Source organism: Phaseolus vulgaris, unplaced genomic scaffold (genome assembly GCF_000499845.2).
Source record: "Phaseolus vulgaris cultivar G19833 unplaced genomic scaffold, P. vulgaris v2.0 scaffold_321, whole genome shotgun sequence".
Taxonomy (NCBI): Eukaryota; Viridiplantae; Streptophyta; class Magnoliopsida; order Fabales; family Fabaceae; genus Phaseolus; species Phaseolus vulgaris.
In genome coordinates, this window is record NW_027174206.1 from 1,395 (window position 1) to 25,923 (window position 24,529).

The window sequence follows — 24,529 nt, forward strand, 5'->3', positions numbered from 1 at the left end:
TTGTTCCAAAGCTTCAGTGAACGGAATACTTATCTCTAGTTGTTTTAGAATTTCACAGAATCTGATAAACTGTCCTTCTATATTCTTTCTGGAGGGAGCATGTGGATAAGGTAAATCTACAATTGGAACACTTTTTTTTCATTCTCTTTTCCTTTTTTTTCTTTTCTTCTGTACCCTCTCTTTTTTCTTTCACTTCTCCCTCTTCACTCTTGTTTTTTCTTCCTCTTTTTTTTTCTTCCCTCAATTTTATTTTTCTTTCCTCACTCTCTATGTCTCTTTCCTTACTTTGTAGATTATCACCAATCCCCTTTCCTACAACTACTCCACTTCTTGTAGTGATTGAATTACTTACATTTCTCCTGAGTTCCTCAACACTTGTAGGGTAAGCCCACGTTAATTTGTGGCCAACATGAAGGCTAAGCCCACGCTAATTTGTGGCCAACATGAAGGCTTAACCTACGCTTATTTGTGGCCAACAGAAGGCTTAGCCCACGCTTATTTAAAGATTGTGTGGTATTTTCGTTGGCTAAACTCACGCTACTTTAAAAATGTGTGGACGTTGCGTGGGCGAAACGTAAGTCAAACCCACAAATTTTTATAAACTTTCAACTTCTTATAGGCTAAGTCCACGCTTGACCTACGCAAAAAACACCCGCCATGTGTCGCCCGAACTCGCCAATATCTTTACGTCGACTACATTAGCTTCGAAATTCACATTTTTTTTTATCAGCAATGAATAAATAAAATTAAAGGGGATACTTCAGGGGTATCCCAACCCATATACAGTAACCACAAGTGGACTTCCTATATATCACAAAAGAAACTCTCCTATATGGTTGGAGCAGAACAACCTTAAAGTGAGAAAAACATACCCAAAAATATAACCAACAGGTTACCTCAAAGCAACATTCGACCTTACCGAACACCCAGAATCGAGGCCACACCTACATTCACCTCGCCACACGACGAGTTACCCATGCACGGAATAACGCCATGTAACTTACTCTGGTCACTAAGTGCCACAAGGGGCACAATCTCTGCAAAATCGCCTGCCGCCAATGCTTCTCGCCATGTATGCTTTGACCTAAGGAACCCTGCTCTCGAGGAGGATCCACTCGGGAAATCCCTCGTCCGACCGTGCTGTTCCCTTTATCTACGGTTAACAGACATCTTTTTCGAACCAGCACGTCTGAACTTTCTCACCTAAACTCCAAAGCTTCAAGTAGCTTTCTGGAAAACTTGGTGATGTGTCTACCTCGGCGATTTTCAGTATCTGATCTTCTGTTCTTCAGATACGGCAATGATACACAACTTCGGCGACCACCGACTACACACATGTGGAGAACGCCGCTTCATCGACCGACGATCATGTTGACCTTTCGGCGACCACCGACTACGCACGCATGGAGATCGTCGTTTCATCGACCAACGATCATGTTGACCTTTGCATAACTTCGACGACCACCGACTACGCTCGCATGGAGATCGCCGTTTCATCGGCCGACGATCATGTTGACCCATGCATAACTTCGACGACCACCGGCTACGCACGCATGGAGATCATTGTTTCATCGACCGGCGATCATGCTAACCTTGTATAACTTCGGCGACCACCGACTACACAATATGGAGAACGCCGCTTCGTCGACCGGCGATCATGTTGACCTTTGCATACTTCGACGACCACGATACGCATGCATGGAGATCGCGTTTTCTTCGACCAGCGATCATGTTGACTTGATACTTCGACGACCACCGACTACACACGCATGGAGATCGTCGTTTCATCGATCGACGATCTTGTTGACCTTGTATAACTTCGGCAACCACCGACTACTCACATGGAGAACGCCGCTTCATCGACGGCGATCATGACATCCTTCCCCATTTATTTGTAACTTCTAATGCAGATAAGGGGGTTCAGCATCCATCTTGTCTTCTTCTCCAATGGCAGAAACTGTGTGCTAGGACCCTGCATCTGCTGCAAAACTGTGCCTACTTATAACCTCTAATGCATAACATTGGGTTTAAGAACCCAGTCGACATATGAGTAGCTAAAGGACTGTACGTTATATTTATCCAAAGCCAAGATTTAAGTTTGCCTTCTTAAACACCTCTTCCGCATCAACTACCCCTTGCTTGAAGACAATGAGATTCCTTTGATCCCAATAATCTAATGATAGTTGCCCATACGCCTTTCCATATCAGATTTTGTTTATTACTGATATGGCTCAGACAAAAGCTAGTGAAATGCAGATTAAGACATTTGTTGAACAAAAGATATACCTATCCATTGAAGCACATCAACCACACCCTTTGAGCATGTTTACACTCCAGAAAAGATGTTGGCATGACTCCTCCTTGGACTGGCACATTGCACAAAGCGTGGTATTCACCGTGACACCTTCCTACTCAAATTCATCCTTGTTGGGATTCTCCCCAGCAGCACCCTCCAAGCAGTGGTCACCACATTGGGAATGCCTTAGCCTTCCAAAGGAGCTTGAAGACTTCTAAGCAAGGGCCTCTAGATTGCTTGTCTAAGCAATCATAAGCAGAATTCACAGAAAATAGCCCTGTTACTTCCTTCCCCCACACCTGTACATCCTTAACATTCTCTTTCATATTAGCCCCATTTAGCAGCATAAGAAGATCTGCTTCCTTTGCGGACTCCCATTCAAATCTGTTACGTCTCCATTCCAGGTTCCACCTCCATGTTGAATTGACCCAAACACCTACCTCGCCCACTGTTTGGCCTTTATTTAGGGATAGGGAGTACAATCTGGGAACAATGATTTGAGATCATTACTTCCAACCCACACCTCCTCCCAAAAATTTACCTTGTCCCACATCCTAATTCCCAACTTAATTCTTCCTGAAACCATCCCTTTCTTCCTCCCTCCTTACATAGTTTATTGAGGTCTCTCCACCACCACGATTGAAGTTTAATGGGAGTTTGAGTGCTTTCGGTCTCCAGCCCATATTTTGATATCAAAATGTCCTTCCACTTTCCTTCCTCCTGAGAGATAAAACGCCATTTCCACTTTGCTAGAAGAGCATAATTAAACTTTCGGATATCTCTTAAACCCAGGCCTCCCTCCTCTTTATTCCTGCAAACATCTTTCCAACTTACCTAGAAATTGGTTTATTTGCTTTACCCCACCCCCACAAGAATCTCCTTTGAATGCTAGTAATCTTTTTGCAGACTGTGTCCGGTGCTCTGAATAGGGAGAGATAATACAGGGGTATGGCAGTAATGACAGATTTGATAAGACATATTCTCCCTGCCAGTGACAAAAATCTACCTTTCCACACATTGAGCCTAGCTTTTATCTTGTTAATGACAGGTTCCCAGAACTGTTCCTTCCTTGGATTTCCTCCCACTTCAATTCCCAGATACTTAAACGGTATCCTCATCTGTGTACAGTTCAGAGTCTTTGTGTAGCAATCTGGAGAACAACTTTGAACATTGATGCCGACTAGTTTTGACTTGTGAAAGTTGATCTTCAATCCTGAGGGCTAATTCAAACCCCTTAGAATGGCCTTCAAGGTTATCACATTATTAAGGGAGTCTTCACACAGAAAAAGAGTATCATCTGCAAACTGAAGGATGCATACTTCCATCTCTTTCCGCCCAATCTTGAGACCCGATAGCAGTTTGGTTTTCATGGCTTATCTTACCAATCCGACAAGGCCTTCAGCTACAATAAGAAAGAGAAAAGGCGCTAGTGGATCTCCCTGTCTCAACCCTCTTGTTGGCTTGAATTCCTCCGTAGGACTCCCATTGACTAGCACAGACACAGTTGCGGATTCCAGGCATCCTCTGATCCATGCTCTCCACAGGGGGTGAAACCCCATCTTGAGTAGCATATCATATAAGAACTCCCATCTTACCGAATCATATGCTTTTTCAAAGTCCACCTTCAGACACAGACCTCTTCTCCCCTGCCTTCTATTTTCTTCTACCATTTCATTAGCCATAAGCACACTGTCTAGGATCCCTTTTCCTTTTACAAAAGCATACTGACTTTCATCTATCAAAACTGGCAACACCTTCTTCATTCTACCTGCCAACACCTTAGATATGATTTTGTACAAGGCTCCGACAAGAGAGATAGGTCTATACTGCTCTAGCAATGTAGGGTCCCTAACTTTAGGTATTAGAGCTATGAAGGAAGCATTACAGCCCTTCGGGATACTCCCAGTCTCATGAAACAGTGTTAGTGCTGCCAAGATCTCATCTTTTAAAAGCTCCCAGTGTTTCCGAATAAAATTGAAATTGAATCCATCTGGTCCAGGGCTTTTGGATCCGTCGCATTGCCAAACTGCATCCCTAACTTCCTTCTCCAAGAACACAGCTGTAAGACCCTCATTATGATACGAGGATAAAGACTTGAATTCGACTCCGTCTAGTCTTACCCCTAGATCTTTCGTTGCTTTGAATATGGATTCGAATAAACTCTTCGCCTCTAACCAAACCGTACAAGGTTCCTCACACCATTGCTCCCCCACCTGGACACCCTTCACTTCATTCCTCAACCTTCTCCACCTCAGAGATGAATGGAAGAATCTAGTACATGAGTCTCCACTCTTGAACCAGTTTGCTCTTGCCTTCTGACAGCTAAGGGATTCAATTTTCTTTTCATTCTCTTTTAGGCTGCTTGCCAGCTCCAGTCTTCTCAACCTCTCACTTTCTGTTAAACCACCTGAGCAGTCATGACTATCAAGGGCCTCCATCTCCTGTAATATCCTCCTCTTAGAAGTCTCCAAGTTTCCAAATACGTCCCTATTCCAAGACTTCAGATCGAGCTTGAGGAGTTTTAGTTTTTCTTTACATATAATAAACCCATTCCCTTGAATAGAATAAGACTGCCATTTGTCCTTCACCATCCTGCTGAACCCTCTCTCCAACAGCCATGCATCTATGGTTCTAAACGGTTTTTGGACCCCAGTCCTTCTCTACTGACTTCACCACTAGTGCACAATGGTCTGACACTTCCCTTCGAAGGACATATTGTTTACTCTTGGGCCATAGAAGTAACCAGTCTTCAGTAACAAGTACTCTATCAATTCTACTCTTAGCCGTTCCATCAGATTTAAACCACGTAAACTTCTTGCCTACCAGAGGTAAATCTAATAAGAAGTTGGAATCAATAAAGCTATTAAACCCATTCACCTCGCTTTTTTGTTCACCCCTGTCTGTTATACCTTTCCTCTCATTGCTGCTTCTCACTGCATTAAAGTCTCCACAGATGCACCATGCCAAAACATGTGATGACTGTCTTACTTTGGAGATGTCCTCCCAAAGAGTCTTCTTACCTCTCAAGGAGCAAGAAGAATAAACATTGACCATGACACACCTATAAGAAGTTTTAAGGTGTTGGCCGTATACAGCTATGTAACCAGTTCCCATCACATGACTTTCATACTCAAAAACGTCCTTATGCCACATTGACAACAAACTTCCACTACCTTCATCTCTTTTATTGTGAATCCAGCCCACATTGTTATCCCCCCAAATCACAAAACACCTAGCATCCGAGAGCTCTTTGGATTTTGTTTCTTGTATACAAACAAAGTCAGCTTCCTCCCTTCCTATAACATGTCTCATATATCTAGCTTTGGTACCTCCCCCCAGCCCTCTGATATTTAAATTAACTATGATCATAAAAACCGATCCTTCCCTCCCTCCTCCGCACTCTTCAGAATCTCCAAATCTCTTGCTTCCATGTTTACATATTCCTTGATTACCTCCTTTTTTTCCCCGCGACACATGGTTCCTACGCGTCTACTAATCTCCCACAGCTTGGCTGATTCGTCCTCCGATTCAGTGACATTCAAACATTTGTTACAGTTGCCTATATCCCCATCCGAAAGCGAAACTGAGGACAATCCCTGTCTTGGTTGAACACTAATCCCAGCTTGAGAGTATCTGGATATTAACCTTGCGGAACGCCTGGGATGAGAATGTGAGATCCCCATTTCCGTTAGGCCTTTCATCTTGCGCCGTCGTTGATTGGTTTTTGTTGCCTTTCCCACTACCTCATCGTCGTCTCCTGGACAAGGTAGTTGGTCTTCACCTGCGAGCAAAACCCCTGACCCCGATGCTTCTTTCCTACAGATAGAATCATTCCCAGCACTCTGACGCCTTACAAGGTCCAATTGCAGCTTACCCAAACCTCTCTCCTTCCCTGGCTTATTGTAAATGGTGGCATTCTTCTCAGCATCCCACACCTCCTGAGATAGGTGCTGCTCTCGTTCACGTTGTACACAAACACTTCCAACGGGATTATTTTCTTCCTCACTGACAAGCCCAATTCCCTTCCGTGATGGTCCTAGCCCACCTTCATTAGAAGCATCATCCTCGTTTTGGGCCTCCTTCTTTTTACGTAGGCCCAAACCTGATTGAACCTCCCTCTGAGAATTAAAGCTCTCTATGTCCACCACTATTATTTCCAGATCAGCATGTGCACAGGGTACGTTATTAGTAAAACCTCATGCTTGATCTAAAGCGCTGACAGTAGCAGGTTCTGCTAATATCTTCTGCCCCTGTATTTCCTCATTCGTGCAAAGCTTTTCACCTTCCCTCTGACTCACTCTACTTTTTGTGGAAGATTCCCCAAAATAGGCCTTTGACTTATACGTCTCCCCTCCTCCCCCCTTACCTACTCCGATCTCCTTTCCGATTGACCGTACATCGTCCCCAGCCCTCCGACCGAGCTCCTCCTCACCACTCTTCACTGAAAACACAGATTCTTCAACATAGGTTTCCGATGAAGAAATACTATAAAAAGAATGTAGTCATGATGATAGTTGTTGCATCGACCTGCTGTGCTCACCGGGGACTCCTCTTCTATAGAGATGCTTAGCAAGTGACCGTTTATTCTCATCTTCTTTGCCATCCTGATATTACAATTGTTCTCAATACGAACTTGCAGTCGAGCGAACTGAAGGTTCTCCCATGTCAACGTTGCTTTGTCTATAGATATCAGGCTGGCTGCTTCTCCTATCACTCTTGCAAAGCATGTGTTGTTCCAGAGAGATATCGACAAGCCATAACATCTCACCCAAACTTTTTTGTGACTTGCAACCCGTGCCTCCGTCCATGGTTCAATGTTCACAAAAAAAACTATCAAACCACTCTCTGTTGAGCTTTATCACCTCCTCCATGTTCTCACCTTCCCTTGGTGTTAGGAGAGCTAAGTTGTCCCCCATAGATCTTACTTGGATCATGTTCATTCCTCCTCTAACAAATTCTTCTCCCAGTTGATCAAAGTCCATACCAGCATTGTATTTACCTACTGCACTCCTCACCATCCATGGAAGGTTTTGTATTTGCGTATTAAAAGCTGGTCCCTTCCACTCCTTCCGTGCTTGTCCTCTAACAGCATCCACATAAGATTTTTTCTCACTCTTTTCCACCCAGATCTCCTTCCCTTTCCTACGTGTGTTTTCGTTAAAGTGTTTTGACTCCTTCTTCTCATATATGGGCTTCTCCATGTTCGTATAGCTAGACTTTTTTCTCTCCACCCCTGGAAGCTCCTCTTGACGACGACGGTATTTTGGGATGTTCACGAAGAGTTTCGTACTCCCTATATAAATCTGGTCAAGATCCCTCTCTAGCTTCCCCACATTTCTCACCTCAAAGAATCTCACGAAGCCAAACCTTCTTCCCCACTTATTACGTCTTCGTGAGATGAAAACTTCTTTCACCCTCGCCCATCTCTGGAAGATTTTTAACATATCTATTTCTCCAAAGCCACCGGGGAAGTTTGAGAAAAAGAATGTTGTAAAATCATTAGACTTACCAGATGGTTTACGAACGGGACCACGACCGCCGCTCCTTTCCGACGTGAACGCTCTGCTTCCCATGTTTCAACTATAGCTAGTAGGCCCCCGATAAAAACCATTTTGCGTAGGTTTTTCATAGTTAGGGTCCGTTTTTGGCCTATTCTAATAAACATTTTTTTTGTAGTGGATACTCTAAATTTAAAAAAAAAAAGTTGTGATTTAATTCATTACAGTAGAAAAAGGGTTTTACTTTAATAAGTGGTTAAATATAAAACTTTGTTCACCATAAATCTACTATACCAAACAACAAACAATGATCTTCGTCACTCATGCCATCCAAACACTCCTTAACAATTTTCTTACATTTGGTCTTATCTCGACCAGTGGCACGAAAAAAGGTCCAACATTACTGAAGTAATCTCGCCTGGGCGAGATTGGACTCACTTAGGCGAACTTCTCTGGGACCTTCTGGCATGAGCTAGTGCTGGAGTGAATGCTAGTTCTTTCCGGCTTCCCTTTTATATTTGTATATAATCCTTTTGTTCTTTCATCTTCATTATTTCCTAAAATCTTGAAATTAATACAAACTTGGGAATAAATCGTTCTTATGCAAATTATAATCACAAAATATGTAAAGAGATTTAAATTCATAAATTAGGGGTTATATTATAGTTATTTTATCAGTTAAGTCTTAATTTATCTAGGGATCAAAATTCATTGGGAATTATGAATAGATAATAGCAAATTTTCTCGTAGTGTATTAATGTGTATGTTCAATTGATTTGTGAATTTTGTAAATGATGTGTATTGTATGAGAAGGTTGAAATTGTTATTAAATTGAGGTTATACGTTTAAGATAATATATAAATTGTTGTTTGATTTTTGTATTAAGTATTGAGTCCTATGTTGTAATAAAGATCCTCTAACTTCACTAATGGTTTATGCACATAGTATAAGGCATCAGGTGGTGAGAAGTTGATAAGGGATCATGTGTAGATACATGGTGTTGGATGTCTTAAACTTACCCTTATATTTTTTCTTAGGTTCGCTTGTAAATCTAAGTGTTGGGTATTTGATCAGATGTTAGTATCTAGTATGAGTTACTTAATTGTCTTTTAGAAGACGTTAGTTGATAATTCACTTATTGAATATCCTTGATGTATAGATCCATGTGGTCTATATGGTTGTTATATATTGGTATTGTTATAAAATTAAAATATTGTGGTTGATACATATATTTTGCATCTCTATGTTTGATTGAAAAAGAAACTAGTTTATTTATGAATTACTAACCTAATTGTCTCTTATATATTTGTATATAATAAAAATTAATTTAAATAATTTACCACTTTTTTTATTTTTTTTAAATTTAATATATGAATCAAACAACATTTAATTTTTTATTTTATTTTTTCTGTATAAAAAATGTAACTATTATTTAAAGTTCAATTTATTTTATATTTTAAAACAAATGAATTATTTTTATTATATATATAACACGACTTTATTTTGATTTTATTTTAAAATTTAATATTTTAATCAAACTGATTTTATTTTATACTTCACTAATTTTATGAAAATAATAACATCTAGAAGCATATTTATAATTTTTGTTTTCTTTTTCTAACAAGAAGTTGTTCCTACTTTTAAAACTTTTAACATGTAAGGTGTCATTGATAACATAATCTGTGATGGACTTTAAGTATATTTTTTTTTTCATATCTAGGCTTATCAATATTTCTTTCTTCAAACACTAAATTAAACATATTTAAGACTTAAATTTTCTGGAGAAAACAATAAAACTAATACAGAACTTGAATTTTATTTCTGGCCAGATTTTTATTTTTAAGGTATCATTCTTAGCATCCCCACAATTTGATATTAATTCTGAAATATATAATTAAAATTGTAAAAATACAAAATTTGTAATAAATATAAAGTATGTTTAATTTATTTGGAGACATTCTGAAATATATAATTAAAAAATTATATTAAATTGTGTATTTTAGGATTTAATAATAGATATTTTTTTATAAAAAACTATTACACTTTACATTAATTTTTTAGATAACTAATGTAAAAAATGCTTATTAAACTAATCAATGTAAAATATATTTTTTTAACTAAATTTTTCTACTAAAATAAATAAAAAGTAATATAATAAAAATGTAACAATTTAAATAACTAATTCTTGTATCCTACAATATGAATAAAGAAGGATAGAATAATTTCAAGATGTTTCTTTTTTTCATTAATAATTTAAAGAGAGTACATCTTTTCACTTTGATCAACACATAAATTAAAAATGAGAAAATTGGGAGCAAACTCAAAAATATAACAGGTGAGTTCAAAGATAAGGATAATCCATATTTTGCAAGGCCATCTGCTACCGAGTTAGTCTCTCTAAACACATGGTTCCAAGAGATGTAATCAACTTTGGCACCCATATGAATTATGGAAGACACAACATTATAGAAAGGATGAGTTTGTTCGATGAGTCCCCAATTGATAAGTTGGATAGCTGTTTGAGAATCACTCTCAACAATAAAAAATTTATATCCCATTGATATGGCTAGTTCCATTCCAATTTTGATTGCAAATAATTCAGCCTCTGCTGCTGAACCAACTCTTAAGGTAGTAGAGAAGCCAAAAAGAAATTCACCATTACAATCTCTAAAAACACCTCCTGCACTAGCCTTTCTTCCATCAAGGGTGAAAGCTCCATCACAGTTAATCTTAATAAATCCTTTGGGAGGTGGTATCCAACAAACTAATCTTACGGGATTTGGATTGTCCTACAAACACTTTGTTTATTAGTTGATGAATAAATTATAAGAAATAAAAATATAAAAATTGGATTGCACGATAATCTTCTAATATCTCATTAAATATCAATAATAATAATATGAAAATAGTATAAAAGAACTTTTATATTGAAGAACAATGACAAAAGAATGTACATAAATCAGACATGACAAGAGAATATAAAGGCCAGTAGGAGTTTTAAATGTCATTCTATACGCCCACAGATTTTCATCAAGTTTGATTGACCAATCTTTCCTTGATGCAACCACTTTCCTTCATCAAGCTAACCAGTAATGCAGGTAAAGTTGGAGCAACAAATGGTTTGGTTGACCTAGAAGGGTGCCATCCATCAAGATTTAACTTGTTTTTTAAAAGTTATTGTCGTCGCTTTCATATTACTAAGTTAGCAAAGTCGTATTATGTTATGATGCATTTGGTATGCGAAGTAAATTTATGTGGTAAGGTACTTTTGGCATGCATTTATATGTTATACGCAAAGTTATCAACGCCATAAAAGGGCACAATTAAAGGCAAGTCACGAGCTTAAGATACATAAAATGATTAGCCTACCTAAATTTTGTCTGAGTTCAAACATTAAAATACACACTTATAAGGATATACAAAACAGTTAATAAGTTCCAATATTAAATACATGCATAAAAATAAAATATGGTTCATAATCTTAGAGTTTAAGAGTCCTCCAAAAGCTTTTCCATCAACTATACTTTTGCATGGGTTTAGCTCAGAGAAGTCCACCGTTGGATGGACAATAGCTGCCTGCTCCAAGGCTGTTTCAAACCCAACAATGAATGATTAGGTCGCGTCATCCTTCAGGGAATCTACCATCTTGGAGAACTCGCCCTTTTTACAAGTTATCTCATCTCCCATCTCTTTCTTCAAACTTTCAATCTTTCTAGATAGGTCAACCTTCTCTTTGGCCAGGATTAAAGAAGCCCATAGTTGACAACCAGATTGTTTGAATTCAAAAAAGTAAAAGAACACTTCCACAGTCGGCGAAATGTCGAGTTAGGAACATAAAATAATGAAACCTCAAATGAGTGCCCAGCTATTCAGATGTAGCTGGGCAAGAGCCACGTTGAGCTCGGTCAACAGCTCTTTTTCAAAAATAGAGATGGGAAGACGCAAAAAAAAAAAAAATTGGTAAAAAAGGTAGCATGGAAAAATCAGAATGGCCCATCTAGGTCTGACGACTCATCATTACATATCGGTTCGCCGTCTCTACATACTACAACTTTCACTAAACTCTCATCTTTTTTAAACCACCCCCTGATTCCCTTAACTCTCTAACTTTTACACGAGTAGTATAAACAGAGTTTTCCTTAACCAATTCTTTTTTGGCCCAAAGGTAAGTAGAGTTATAATCCATCTCTGAAAGCAATTAAGGCATGAACAAGCAATGAAAATACAAAGAAAAGATAAGCCTCTTCGCCTCGCCATGTTCGGCTTGAGGCTGGGGAATGTGTACTGGTCGGACGTGCTCGGGACCCGACCCGAGCTCTTAAGTGTGTTATCTTGGTTGGTTAGGTCAATACGGGGAAATACTTAGCTCGGTCTAAGATAAATGGCAAGCCCAATGATACATCAAGAAGTCAGACCAAATAGCTGGCAGCCCATGTTAGAAAGATAATTAAGGTAAAAATAACATAAGAAATAATTGAATTAGTTGAGTACAAATGTCATTTTTAAAATCAGTAAACAACTAGAGATAATGTTCTGCTTGTAACCATAAAATAAACAGGATATCTTTATGTTTGTTAAACTCCTGAATGAGGGTCTATGAATACTATAAAAGGGACTTGAAACACTGAGCAAAGGTAAGTTGAAATCCCGAAAGACTACAGTCATATAGTTATTTTGTATTCAGATTCTGATAGTTATATGCTCTCACGGACTTGATCGTCGGAGTGTAATTAACAGGTGAAACTCAATTCACTGTGAATTATTAGCATCTCAAAGCAACAATAATAAAAAAGAAAAGTCAGTCCAAAATTCACCAATAAAATTCGATCCAGGTTAGCCGACAAGAACAAGTAACCTAAAGAATATTTGTTCGATAGTTAAATTCAAATTATGTATTACTTTTGTAATTTAGATGGGAAACGTTTATATTTTATTTTATTTTATACACTAATTCCTCGACGGTTACATCAAATTACTTATTTTACATTAATTTTTTTCTTTCATAATGATAATATAAGATTTCATTAATTTTTAAGTTCGGATAAATTTATGAATTTTTAATTGAATTTTTATTAAAAATATTATTTATTAAGTATTTAAAATTAATTATTATATTTTTAAATTGAGTGAATCGAAGTGGTTGTTGTCTTGAATGATCATTGCTTATGTGTTTTAATTAAAAATAAAATAAAAATAACATAATTAATTTTTAAATTTATTATAAATTTGAGTGTTTTTAAATTGAATTTTTATAAAAAAAATTTATAATGTCAAGAACCACCAAAAACAATAAAAAAAAAACTTTTGAAATCTTAATAATCTTTATCAAATCCCCTTATTTTGTGCTCCCACATGCTTGTTTTTTTTTAATATTTAATTTGAAAAAATAAATAATGTTAAGATTTTAAATATGTATTATTTTAATGGAGTGTTTAATTTCTATGCATGATGTAAAATAATGACACAATATACTAATATATTATACTAAATAAGAATACAACCACTAGTAAATGTGTTAAGGAAAATTTTGTTTTACACTTTTTATTTGTAATTAAAGATATAATTAAGCCATTAATAACATATTTTATTCTCATTGATGAAAGAAATTTTAAATATTTTAAGTATAGCATTAGGTTTGACCAATCACTTAAAGTCAATTAAATTTATGGATATTTGTAAAATACATTTTAAATTTCTGTAAATAATAATTAAAATTAACTAATTAAATTATTTTTATTAATTAGATATGTATATGTAAAACTTTGCCAACATTTCATTCAATAAATAATATTTAACTAACAAATTTTGAGTATAATGAATTGTCTCATTTCACCTGTAATCTAGACTAAACAAATTAGATGATCCAATAAACCGTATATGAAATGAGATTTTTCTTGTTTCCAATACATGGAGTAGTTTTTTCCATGAAAGTTTTTGTTGAAATGGGTGGACCCTGCCTGCACATGATGATACTGATATGGAATTGCTGATAGTTATATGAACCTAACTTTAGGTAGCCTAACTTCAGGTAATTACCTCAAATGCTGGATCACATAATGTAAACCAAAAAAGTTAAAATTTCCTTATTTATCATGCCATTTATCTCTTTAAACCTGTGGGTTATGTATTTATATCATGCATGTGTGCACTCTGCTACCATGTTATATATTTGAAGTGGGTGTCATGTTTTTGTGATTCATGTTGTCTTCGTTGTTTTAGATTCTCAGGTTTGGGGTTTGGGGTTGGGGTTTGAAGATTGGTTTGGGGTGATATATATACCTACAATGGGTTTTGATACCAATTTGGTGATTACTACCATTGGGTTTGGGTTGAGAGCAACTTTCATTGTCTTTGTTTCGTTTGCTCAAGACTAGTTTGTGGAAGACTACAAGAACGTGTGGAGTACCAAGTGTATATGAAATTGATCAAGAACGGACATAAAACGGGTAATTTTCTTTTTCTTTGTTTGAGTTCATTTTGCTAGTTAACTATCATTATTAGTGATTAGTAATGAAACAAAATATTAAACTCTTCTTAGTTACAAAGTTATGGCTTTCAATTGTGCTTATCTTGTTAAACTTCATTTGAGAAAATGATACATAGCAGTAATAAGTCCTTACTGTGATTCAGGTGTCATTGAATTTCGTAGAGAAAATATCTTATGGAAAATTTCAATAAGATAAAGAAATGGATGCTTGGTATTAATTAGAATGTATACTTCCTTTTAAAACCAAGAATTTGTTCATGTATATATCATTTTCTCAAATGAAGTTTAGAAAGATAAACACAATTGAAAGCCATGACTTTATAATTAAAAAGAGTTCAATATTTTATTTCATTACCAATCACTAATCATGTTAATTAACTAGCAAAATGAACTCAAACGAATAAGAGGGAACTATATGTCTATTCTTGGTTCAATTTCATATACACTTGGTATTTCTACATGCTCTTGTAGTCTTCCACAAATTATTCTTGCGCAAATGAAGACAATGAAAGTTGCACTGAACCCAAACCCAATGGGACTAGTCACCAAATCGATATCAAAACTCACTGTACCCGTAACCAATCTTCAAGAGATAAATAGCATGATAAAAAGGAAAAAAAAATAATAATTGACACCCAAATGAGAACTCTTGAGGAAAAAAAAGAGTAAAAATATGATTTTTTTTAAAATTTTTATGGAATCCAAGTGGCTTTGGTGTTACCAAAGGGAAGATGGATGGTGGGAAAGAGAGGAGAGAGATGCAGAAGAAGGACGTTCGTTTTTCATTCTGTTTTGGAATCATATTTAATGGTGTGGAGAAACGACAACATAATTTTTAAGGAAGTTTCAACATTTTGGTTTGTGGCTAAAAAAACAATCCACTTGTGGCAAAAAATTTCTGAGTCAAAACATGTGAGTCATGTAAGATTTACCATCAAACATTCTTTGGCTGAGTCAAATACTTCAGAAAGGAACATAGACAGTAAGAGGCAAGTTGAACCAAATTCTATGATATCTCTGCAATCAAGTTTGGGAGAGTTAGAAGGTAGATAGGATGACAGAAAGCAAGTTTGTGCCTAATATTCTATGTATGTAAAGGAACGTTACTATTAATTTTGTCTAAGTACTAACAAAGCACTTTTTTTATAAGTTTGTTTGGTGAATTTTGTTTGAGTAATGAATAATTCTGGATCCTTTCTATCTATAGAAAGACCCTTTAAAGTTACTTAATAGTTAGAAGTGTTGTATATGTGTTTGTAATCATATTTCAATGTTTTCAATTTTATTTTAATTTTTTCTTCTAAAATAAAAAATCCTTCAAATAGATGTAATTAGTTTGTTAAAGTTGGGAAAAATTAAGTGAAAATAGGCAAAAAAAAATTGATGATAAACTACCTAATGAAATTAAAAGTGTTTACAAATTAATAGCTAAATTATACCATAAGTGTAAAACGAAATTTTAGTTATAAATTAAGTTTGGTAAGAACTCATACTCTTAAAAAATTATTACATTTTACATTTTCAAACAATACATCTTAAAAGAGATAGTAAAATTAATTATGATTTGTTCTCATATTTAAATTTTTATTTAATAAAATGAGATTATATATACAGGATCTTGTGTTTTAACTAATAATTTGATTATTTTGTCCTTCATCGTGTGAATAAAACACCAAGTAAGAAAAATGAAATTTTGGAAAGGTAAATATGATGAGCTCGTGGAAGAGAAAAAAAACATATTAAGTCAGAAAAAAAATTATAAGATAAAAGAGGTGTTTATATTTATTTATATTAAAAGTCATTGTAATTTTTATCTAGTTTTGTTTTCAGATATCACTATTTTTTAAATATTCTAAACATTTTTAAATTAAAGCAACCGAAATACTTCATTTTATAATTTTTATACTTTTTTAAAAATTCAATATTAATCATATATTTATTGTAAAAGTATATTTTTCTAAACTTTTTTTCCCTTCTCTCTTTAATATTTTTTAGTATTTTTTTAAATCAAATATATATTCTTTTAATATTGTTGCAATAAATTTTTTAGTTATAAGATGATATTTGTTAATATATTTAATTTTCTATTTTAAATTATTGGACTTTGTTTGTTTGACCCAACTTTCCTTTTTCTGTTTCAGCTAGGTCTTAATCTTTTTCTTATATATACACCATGTATTTTACTCTCTAATATACAAGTGAATAAAAGTTTCTTTTATATTTATTTTTCTGTACAATTAGGATTCATCAAAACCTCTCTTTCTTCATTACGATTACGTGCGATTACTTACGCTACATTAAAGCATCACATCAGACAAGGAATATTCATCTTCATTTACTGTAATATGGTATCAGAGCCATTTTCAAGCCTATCCTAGCGAGTGTTTGTGTTGGGCCTATCGTGCCACCCGCTATCGGGCCGCTATCGGACCACCCAAAATATATAGTCCCATGCACGAGTTGGCAGTCTTGGCGTGAGGGGGTGTGTTGGAGATCCCACATCGACTAGAGATTAGAGCCTTTCATTGTATATAAGTGGGTGCAAACCTCAACCCTATGAGCCGGTTTTATGGGGTTGAGTTAGGCTTAAAGTTCACTTTCGTAATATGGTATCAGAACTCTTCGATGCGCTTCTCTCTGATTTTTATTTCCCTCTTTGTTGTTCTTGGTTTTTTTTTTTTTTTTGTTCTCTTTCAAAATCTTGATTGGTTTTAAAAATCTTTTAGGCAATGTTTAATGAAAACCCTAGTCTTCATAGTCTTAATAGTAGTCACACTATTACATGTAATTTTTGTGGTAAATATGGTCATACTGAGGCTGTTTGTTTTCACAAAGTGGGTTTTCCTTCTGGTAATATTAAAACCTCAAAGTTTTCTTTAAATAGAAAAGTCTGCACTTTTTGTAATCGTCTTGGCCACACTGTTGACACCTGTTATAAAAAGCATGGGTTCCCTCCTGGCTACAAATTCACCAATTGGACATCCCAAACCAATAATATGATTACTACTGACACTTTTTCTGAGCTTTTTCCTAAAGAACAGGATGTAATGGGGATTCAACTTACATCACAACAGTGCCAATTCCTTACCAACATTTTGCGTCAGCAAAACCTTGAGGATCCTGCCTCTCACACTCAAATTAATCAAGTCGGCAGCATCTCTACGGATGAAATCCCCAATACTGAGCATTCTTCAACAGGTAAGTTTCTCTCTTCACTATCTTCTATAAAAGAATCTTGGATTATTGATTCTGGTGCCACTGATCATGTTTGTCACAATTTGAACGTTTTTACTACTTATACTAAAATTAAACCTGTCTTAATTAGTCTTCCAAATGGCCAAACTGTTTATGCCACATATTCTGGTTTAGTACGTTTTTCTGATCAGTTTTATTTGTCTGATGTGTTATACGTGCCTCATTTTCAATTAAACTTAATATCTGTTTCTAAACTCACACACCAACTTAAATGCACTTTAACTTTCACTTCAACCCACTGCATTATACAAGACAATCTCACTCAAGAGAGGATTGGTACAGTTAAAGCCACCGCTGACTTGTACCTTGTCACTACCTTGCCTGCTTCTAGTCAATCTAAACCGCATTGTTTTGCTCCTTTTATTAATTGTAATATCACAGACAAAACACTATGGCATTATATACTAGGACACCCTTCACATGAAAGATTACATGTCTTAAGCAAACAATACTCTTTTATTACTGTTGATACTCATCATGTATGTGACACTTGTAGTCGTGCAAAACAGAGAAAACTTCCTTTCACTTTAAGTAATACTGTTACCTCTGCTATTTTTGATCTTGTACACTTTGATATTTGGGGACCATGTTCCATAATTTCTATGCAAGGTTTTCGTTATTTCTTGACTATTGTTGATGATTACTCGCGTTATACTTGGGTTATTCTGCTGCATAACAAATCTGAAGTGCGTCAGCACATCATTAACTTCACTGTTTTCGTTCAAAATCATTTCAAAACTAATATCAAAACGATTCGTACTGACAATGGTGTTGAGTTTGCTATGTCAAATTTTTATGCTTCAAAGGGAATTATACATAAAAAATCTTGTGTTGAAACACCACAACAAAATGACATTGTAGAACGTAAACATCAACACATACTAAATGTAACCCGGGCTTTACTTTTTCAAGCAAATCTTCCTCCTATTTTTTGGGAATTTGCTGTAAATCATGTTGTTTTCTTAATAAATGTTATTCCTACTCCATTACTTGATAACATCACTCCTCATGAAAAGTTGTTTGGAAAACCATATGACATTTCCTTTCTAAAAGTGTTTGGTTTTCTCTGTTATGCTAGTACCATTACTGCACATAGAAAAAATTAGATGATAGATCTATCAAAGGTATTTTTCTTGGCTTCCCGCAAAATACAAAAGGTTATATTATCTTAAATTTAAAGTTTCATAGCATAGAGATATCAAGACATGTAATCTTTCATGAAAACCACTTTCCATATAAATTGGACAGTGGCTTGCCTAAGGACCCTAACACTTTATCTCTCCCTATTTCTAATGCATATAATTCTGCTTTTGATTTTTTTTTTCTGATACTGCACCTCCTGTCGAGCCATGTGCCTCTACTCCTGCACCCAATATTGTTCCTCCACCAGCCTCATTATCCTATGATCTTCCAACAAATAGTGCCTCTGCTCTTGCATCCAACATTGCACCTCCATCAGAATTATCACCGCCTGCATCTCCAGGAAGCATCTCACCCCAATTTCCAAGAAGATCAGCTCGTCCTCACCGACAACCTGCCTATCTTGCAGATTTCCACACTGCAACCAACACTGTAAGTAGTAGATATCCTATTCATAATTACTTGTCTTACAATTCCTTATCTTCCAATTTTAGAAATGTTATTTTCTCTATCAATTCTCATCCTGAACCTCGGACATATAACGAAGCCTCCAAACATGCTTCTTGGCAATCTGCCATGCAAGATGAGCTTCAAGCTCTTGCTGCTAACAATACTTGGCAACTTACCCCTCTCCCTCCAGGAAAGAAAACTATTGGTTGTAAATGGGTATATAAAATCAAATACCATTCTGATGGCACTGTTGAGCGCCACAAAGCTAGAGTTGTTGCCAAAGGGTTTACCCAACTTGAAGGACTTGATTTCTTAGACACTTTTGCACCTGTTGCTAAACTCACTACCCTCCGCCTTCTGCTTGCTATTGCCACTACCAAAAATTGGATTTTAAAACAACTTGATGTCAATAATGCATTTCTTCATGGTGATCTCCATGAAGAGATATACATGACCCCCCCACCTGGCCTCTCTCTTCCTTCTCCCCAGCATGTTTGCAAGCTTCAACGGTATTTGTATGGCCTTCGTCAAGCTGGTCGCCAATGGTACGCCAAACTTTCTACTTTTCTTTTATCAAATAATTACTCTATTTCTGTTGTTGATCACTCTCTTTTTCTTAAATATAATAATGATAAACTCACTGTTATTCTTGTTTATGTTGATGACTTGCTCTTAACTGGTGATGACACGGAGGAAATCAATACAATTACTGCATCCCTTCACCATCACTTCAAGATAAAAAATTTAGGTAATCTCACTTACTTTTTGGGACTGGAAATTGCTCGTAACAGTACTGGTCTTCATTTAAGTCAACGCAAGTATACTCTTGATCTCCTTCAAGAACTGGCATGCTTGACTCTGCACCTGTGGCCACTCCTATGACTCACACCTCCCGTCTCTCTCCCGACCAAGGCTCACCTCTCGATGCTGATGCCACTTCTCAATACAGAAGACTCCTTGTACGTCTAATTTACTTAACCAACACACGACCAGACATCGTCTTCGCTGTCCACAATTTAAGCCAATTCATATCTGCACCCACAACTCATCATCAGCAAGCTGTCTCACGTCTTTTGTGTTACCTCAAGGGCACCCCTGGTGAAGGACTATATTTTTCTCACACTAGTTCACTTCACCTTTGTGGTTTTAGTGACTCTGACTGGGCAACATGTCCTACCACACGCAAATCTGTCACTGGATATTCCATCTACTTAGGAGACTCCCTAATATCATGGAAATCAAAGAAGCAGTCAACTATCTTCCGCAGCTCCTCTGAAGCCGAGTATAGAGCCCTTGCCACCACCACATGTGAGTTACAATGGTTGTCTTACCTCCTTCAGGATTTACATCTTCCTCTCTCCCAGCCTGCAACCCTGTACTGTGACAACAAATCTGCCCTTCAAATAGCTTCCAATCAAGTTTTTCATGAACGAACCAAGCATATCGAAATGATTGCCACCTAGTTCGTGAAAAACTTAACTCTGGTCTCCTCAAACTACTACCCATTACTTCTGCAATGCAAGTTGCTGACATATTCACCAAGCCCCTTGCTTCCGCACAATTCTCTACTCTCAAATCCAAGCTGGGCCTGACAAATATCTACTCCCCAGCTTGAGGGGGTGTTAATATATTTAATTTTCTATTTTTAAATTATTGGGCTTTGTTTGTTTGACCCAACTTTCCTTTTTCTGTTTCAGCTAGGTCTTAATCTTTTTCTTATATAAACACCATGTATTTTACTCTCTAATATACAAGTGAATAAAAGTTTCTTTTATATTTATTTTCTCTACAATTAGGGTTCATCAAAACCTCTCTTTCTTCATTACGATTACGTGCGATTACTTACGCTACATTAAACCATCACATCAGACAAGGAATATTCATCTTCATTATATAATAATATTAAATGTTGAAACTTATTAAAGAACTATTTATACTCTTAGAATTCCTCTGGTAAACCTCACAAAAGTTCTAGAAAAAATCTTTAATAAAATTCAAATTAATTCTATTTGGACCTATTTTCAAACAAAATATTAATATTTTAATAGTTCCTCACAAAACAATTTAATAATTTCCACTATATATAAAAGTAATCTACATTTCTCATTTAAATAACTACATAAGTTGATCTTGGTTATTTCCTTTATTTCCCAATTAAATATAAAATTTATAAGTAATTTTTAACACTAAATCACTTCAGTGAGACTATAGTATAGATAAATGGTTTATTCAGAAGTAATTTATTCTTTTAAGTATTTTATAATTTCCATTTCTAACTATAGTATAGATAAATGGTTTGAAATATAACACTACAAGAAATAATGATGGTAGTGTCCGCAAAAGATCGACGCAAAAAGTAGAAGAGAAACGTTAGTGTGGGCTTAGCATCCCAATAAAAATGAAAAACAAATCTTTTGATGGTTATGCATTAGAGATGACCTTCAGTGAGACACAACTATACAAGGTAGTGTTCACACAAACTGATTTAAAGTTTAGTTTATTTTATCTTAAAAAAAAAATAAGTTACTTAAATTTGGCGAGAAAAACTTACTTAAAAACAGCAATATTGTAAAATTAATATAAAATGACACTAAGAGAAATATAACAAAAATATGCAGAAAAAAATATAAACAAAATAAAACTTACATAAATTAAAAACTAAAAACAAGACAAAAGAAAATGAATAAATAAAAAATAACGTACTTAAAAATAACAAATAAATACTAAAAATAAAAAAAAACTAAATAAACTAAAACAAAATAAAACAGAAAATTAAAATTGTAAAACACTAACCAACTTACTTAAAAGATACTACCTAACCTAAAAATAAAAAAAAAACTAGTAATGATAAAGAATTAAAACAAATAAATAAAAACTACCTAAACCTAAATAAAACTACTTAACTAAATATAAAAAGAACTAAATAAAATAAATAAAATAAAAAAAACAAAATCAAATGAAAAATCAAAATAAATCTGAAAATAAATAGAAACAAATAAAATCAAAATAAGAATTAAAATAATAATAGCAAATCAACAAATTAAAATAAAATAAAATAAAAAATTTGTTTAAAATAAAAAGCACAAAATTAAAACAAATCAAAACAATTAAAATATTTACAATATTTATGAAACTATACTCAACAAATCAAACATGTTCCCCAATGCCAAAAACTTGAGGACTTTTTACGGCAAGTGCACCACTTTGTCAGAAGTAATAACGGATGTCGATCCCACAAGGAACAATGAATTATAAGTACAATAATCGCTAAATATAGAAAAAAACAGTTAAAAGTGTGTTGAGTGATTGTGTTGGCGATGATCAATATGAAAACAAACAAAGAATTGGTTGTTTCAAGTTGAAAGAATAGGATTAGGTTTCATCTCTCTCACTCTCATGTATTTTGATTAGCATGTCAATATTGAGTTCTTTGATTGAAATTGATGCCCGTATAAAAATCATTTATATCAATTCCTCGCATTTAAAATCCTTAAGAATGTCCCTAATTATCGACCCCTCACATAATTATAAGAACAAATTAAAAAAGCTCAAACGTTTAATAGCAATGCAATTAACATTCCTAGCACTCAAATATGTTAAGTATTGTTATTTAGGTCAGAACCCTAAAAATACTTTCAAGTCAGATTTAAGATCAATTTGTCACGGAAAATTAAAAGTAAAACAACAATACCAATAATCAATCAAGAACTGAATATTTTAGTATAAGATATCACCTCAATACATAAGAGTTCGAGCAGATTACTCTCAATTCCAAATGGTAGAATTGGCCACGCATACTTCTAGCACCTTCCATTCTTCCAATTGGGTTACAATTCACTCTATGGTGTTTTGCTCTCAATCTGGCACACTAGGGTTGAGCCTCTAGCCCCCTATTTATCCTAGTTTTCTAGGGTTAAGTTGCTTCCTGTGTCGCGCTAATGGGCTAAGTGATAAAACATAAAAAAAAAAATCAATCTTTTTTGCATCTTTTCCATTATGGTACCTTCCAGCTTTCTCTTTAGCTCAAATTATTCTCCTTTACTCCAAATCTTCAATCCTCCCTAAAAATTTGTAATTCACACCAACTTTGGGAATAAAATGCTCTTATTCAAATAAAGCTCATAAAAAATGTAAAAAGGTATAAATTCATAAATTAGGGATTATTTTATATATAAATTAGCAATAAATCCCCATAAGTGCCTATTTTTAATATCAAAATTACTGAAATTAGACACTTATCACTTTTCCCAACTTAGAATCTTGTTTGTCCACAAGCAAAGTAAATGAATATATTTAATTTAAATATCAAACAGCTTAATTCACTAAAGAATCGATCAAATTAAAAACTTATTGATGGAAACCGTTCAACCTCGAAACTTTCGGCCAAGAAGATAGACGAAGATCGAGCTTTAATGAAGAGTTTGTAAGTCTTTTTCTTCTCTTCTTAGCCTTGTAAAAATTGTATAGAGTAGTTAGAAAGTTTTGGGCATTGTATTTTGGGCCAAAGTAGAGAAAGATGTAAATAGAAAACAAAGTAATGTGTAAAATAGTAAAAGAGGGGTGCAAATAGAAATGTAGACAAGGAAGGCATGAGTCTCCACATCTCTTCTCTGCTTAATGGAGAGGATTTGCACCAATAAGGTGGTGACACTTGTCACACTCTCATTTGAGAGTTTTTGAGAGACTTTCTCCTATAAATAGGAGTCTCTTATACATGTATTTCTTTAACTTGGAATTAGTAATAAAATGCTGCCTAATTTTGGCCATTCTACTTGTTCTTATGTTCTCCCTAGGTTAGTCTCCTTCAAGACTTAGCCTAGACTCTTTCCTAGTGAGTTAGCCTCACCTCTCACTCTCACAAATTCCTAACTCCACTTCAATCCATGGAAACTCCTCTTGAGTTTCTTAATGCTTCCGCTCATCATATCTCCTTCATCATCCATCCAAAGAAGAAATTACAAAGATCACTACTAGAAGAAGAGCGTTTTCCATCACTTATGATGCTTCCAAATTCAAATATAGAAAAATGTAGACACAAACAACTTCCAGGGTCAAATCAAAACAAATAAATGACAATTCATCAAGGAATTTCTTCTCATATGCTCACAGGTAAGTGTTTCTCTCTATTCTCACTGAATCATAACAAATCACAATTGATTTTCATTTCATCTTCAAATAAACAAACATATTAGAAACATGAATCTTGAGGTCTTTTCCAGGGTTGTAATAAGGCTGGGCTTCCAAAAAATATTGGTTTTTCTAAGATAACAAAATGCACATCTTAAAGAAGAAGAACATACCTACAATTCAATTATAGAGAACATATATGTTATCTAATCAGCATTTTCTTTTGATATCACCTTTTTTTCATTTTTCTATTTTTTTTTTCATTTTTTTTTTTTT

The 24,529-nt window shown here is 35.0% G+C and overlaps 1 protein-coding gene across 1 annotated transcript; it reads right to left on the minus strand.

Annotated features, from left to right (window-relative positions):
- Window positions 1-4,927: 4,927 nt before the first annotated feature.
- Window positions 4,928-5,608, minus strand: LOC137817619 (uncharacterized). Its single transcript, XM_068620895.1, has one exon. The coding sequence runs from the start codon at window positions 5,606-5,608 to the stop codon at window positions 4,928-4,930; it is 681 nt and encodes a 226-aa protein (XP_068476996.1).
- Between the last annotated feature and the right edge of the window lie 18,921 nt (window positions 5,609-24,529).

Bases quoted from the DNA above. Each gene is read 5' to 3' on its own strand.
- LOC137817619 (XM_068620895.1), bottom strand. From the start codon at position 5,608: ATGAGACATGTTATAGGAAGGGAGGAAGCTGACTTTGTTTGTATACAA.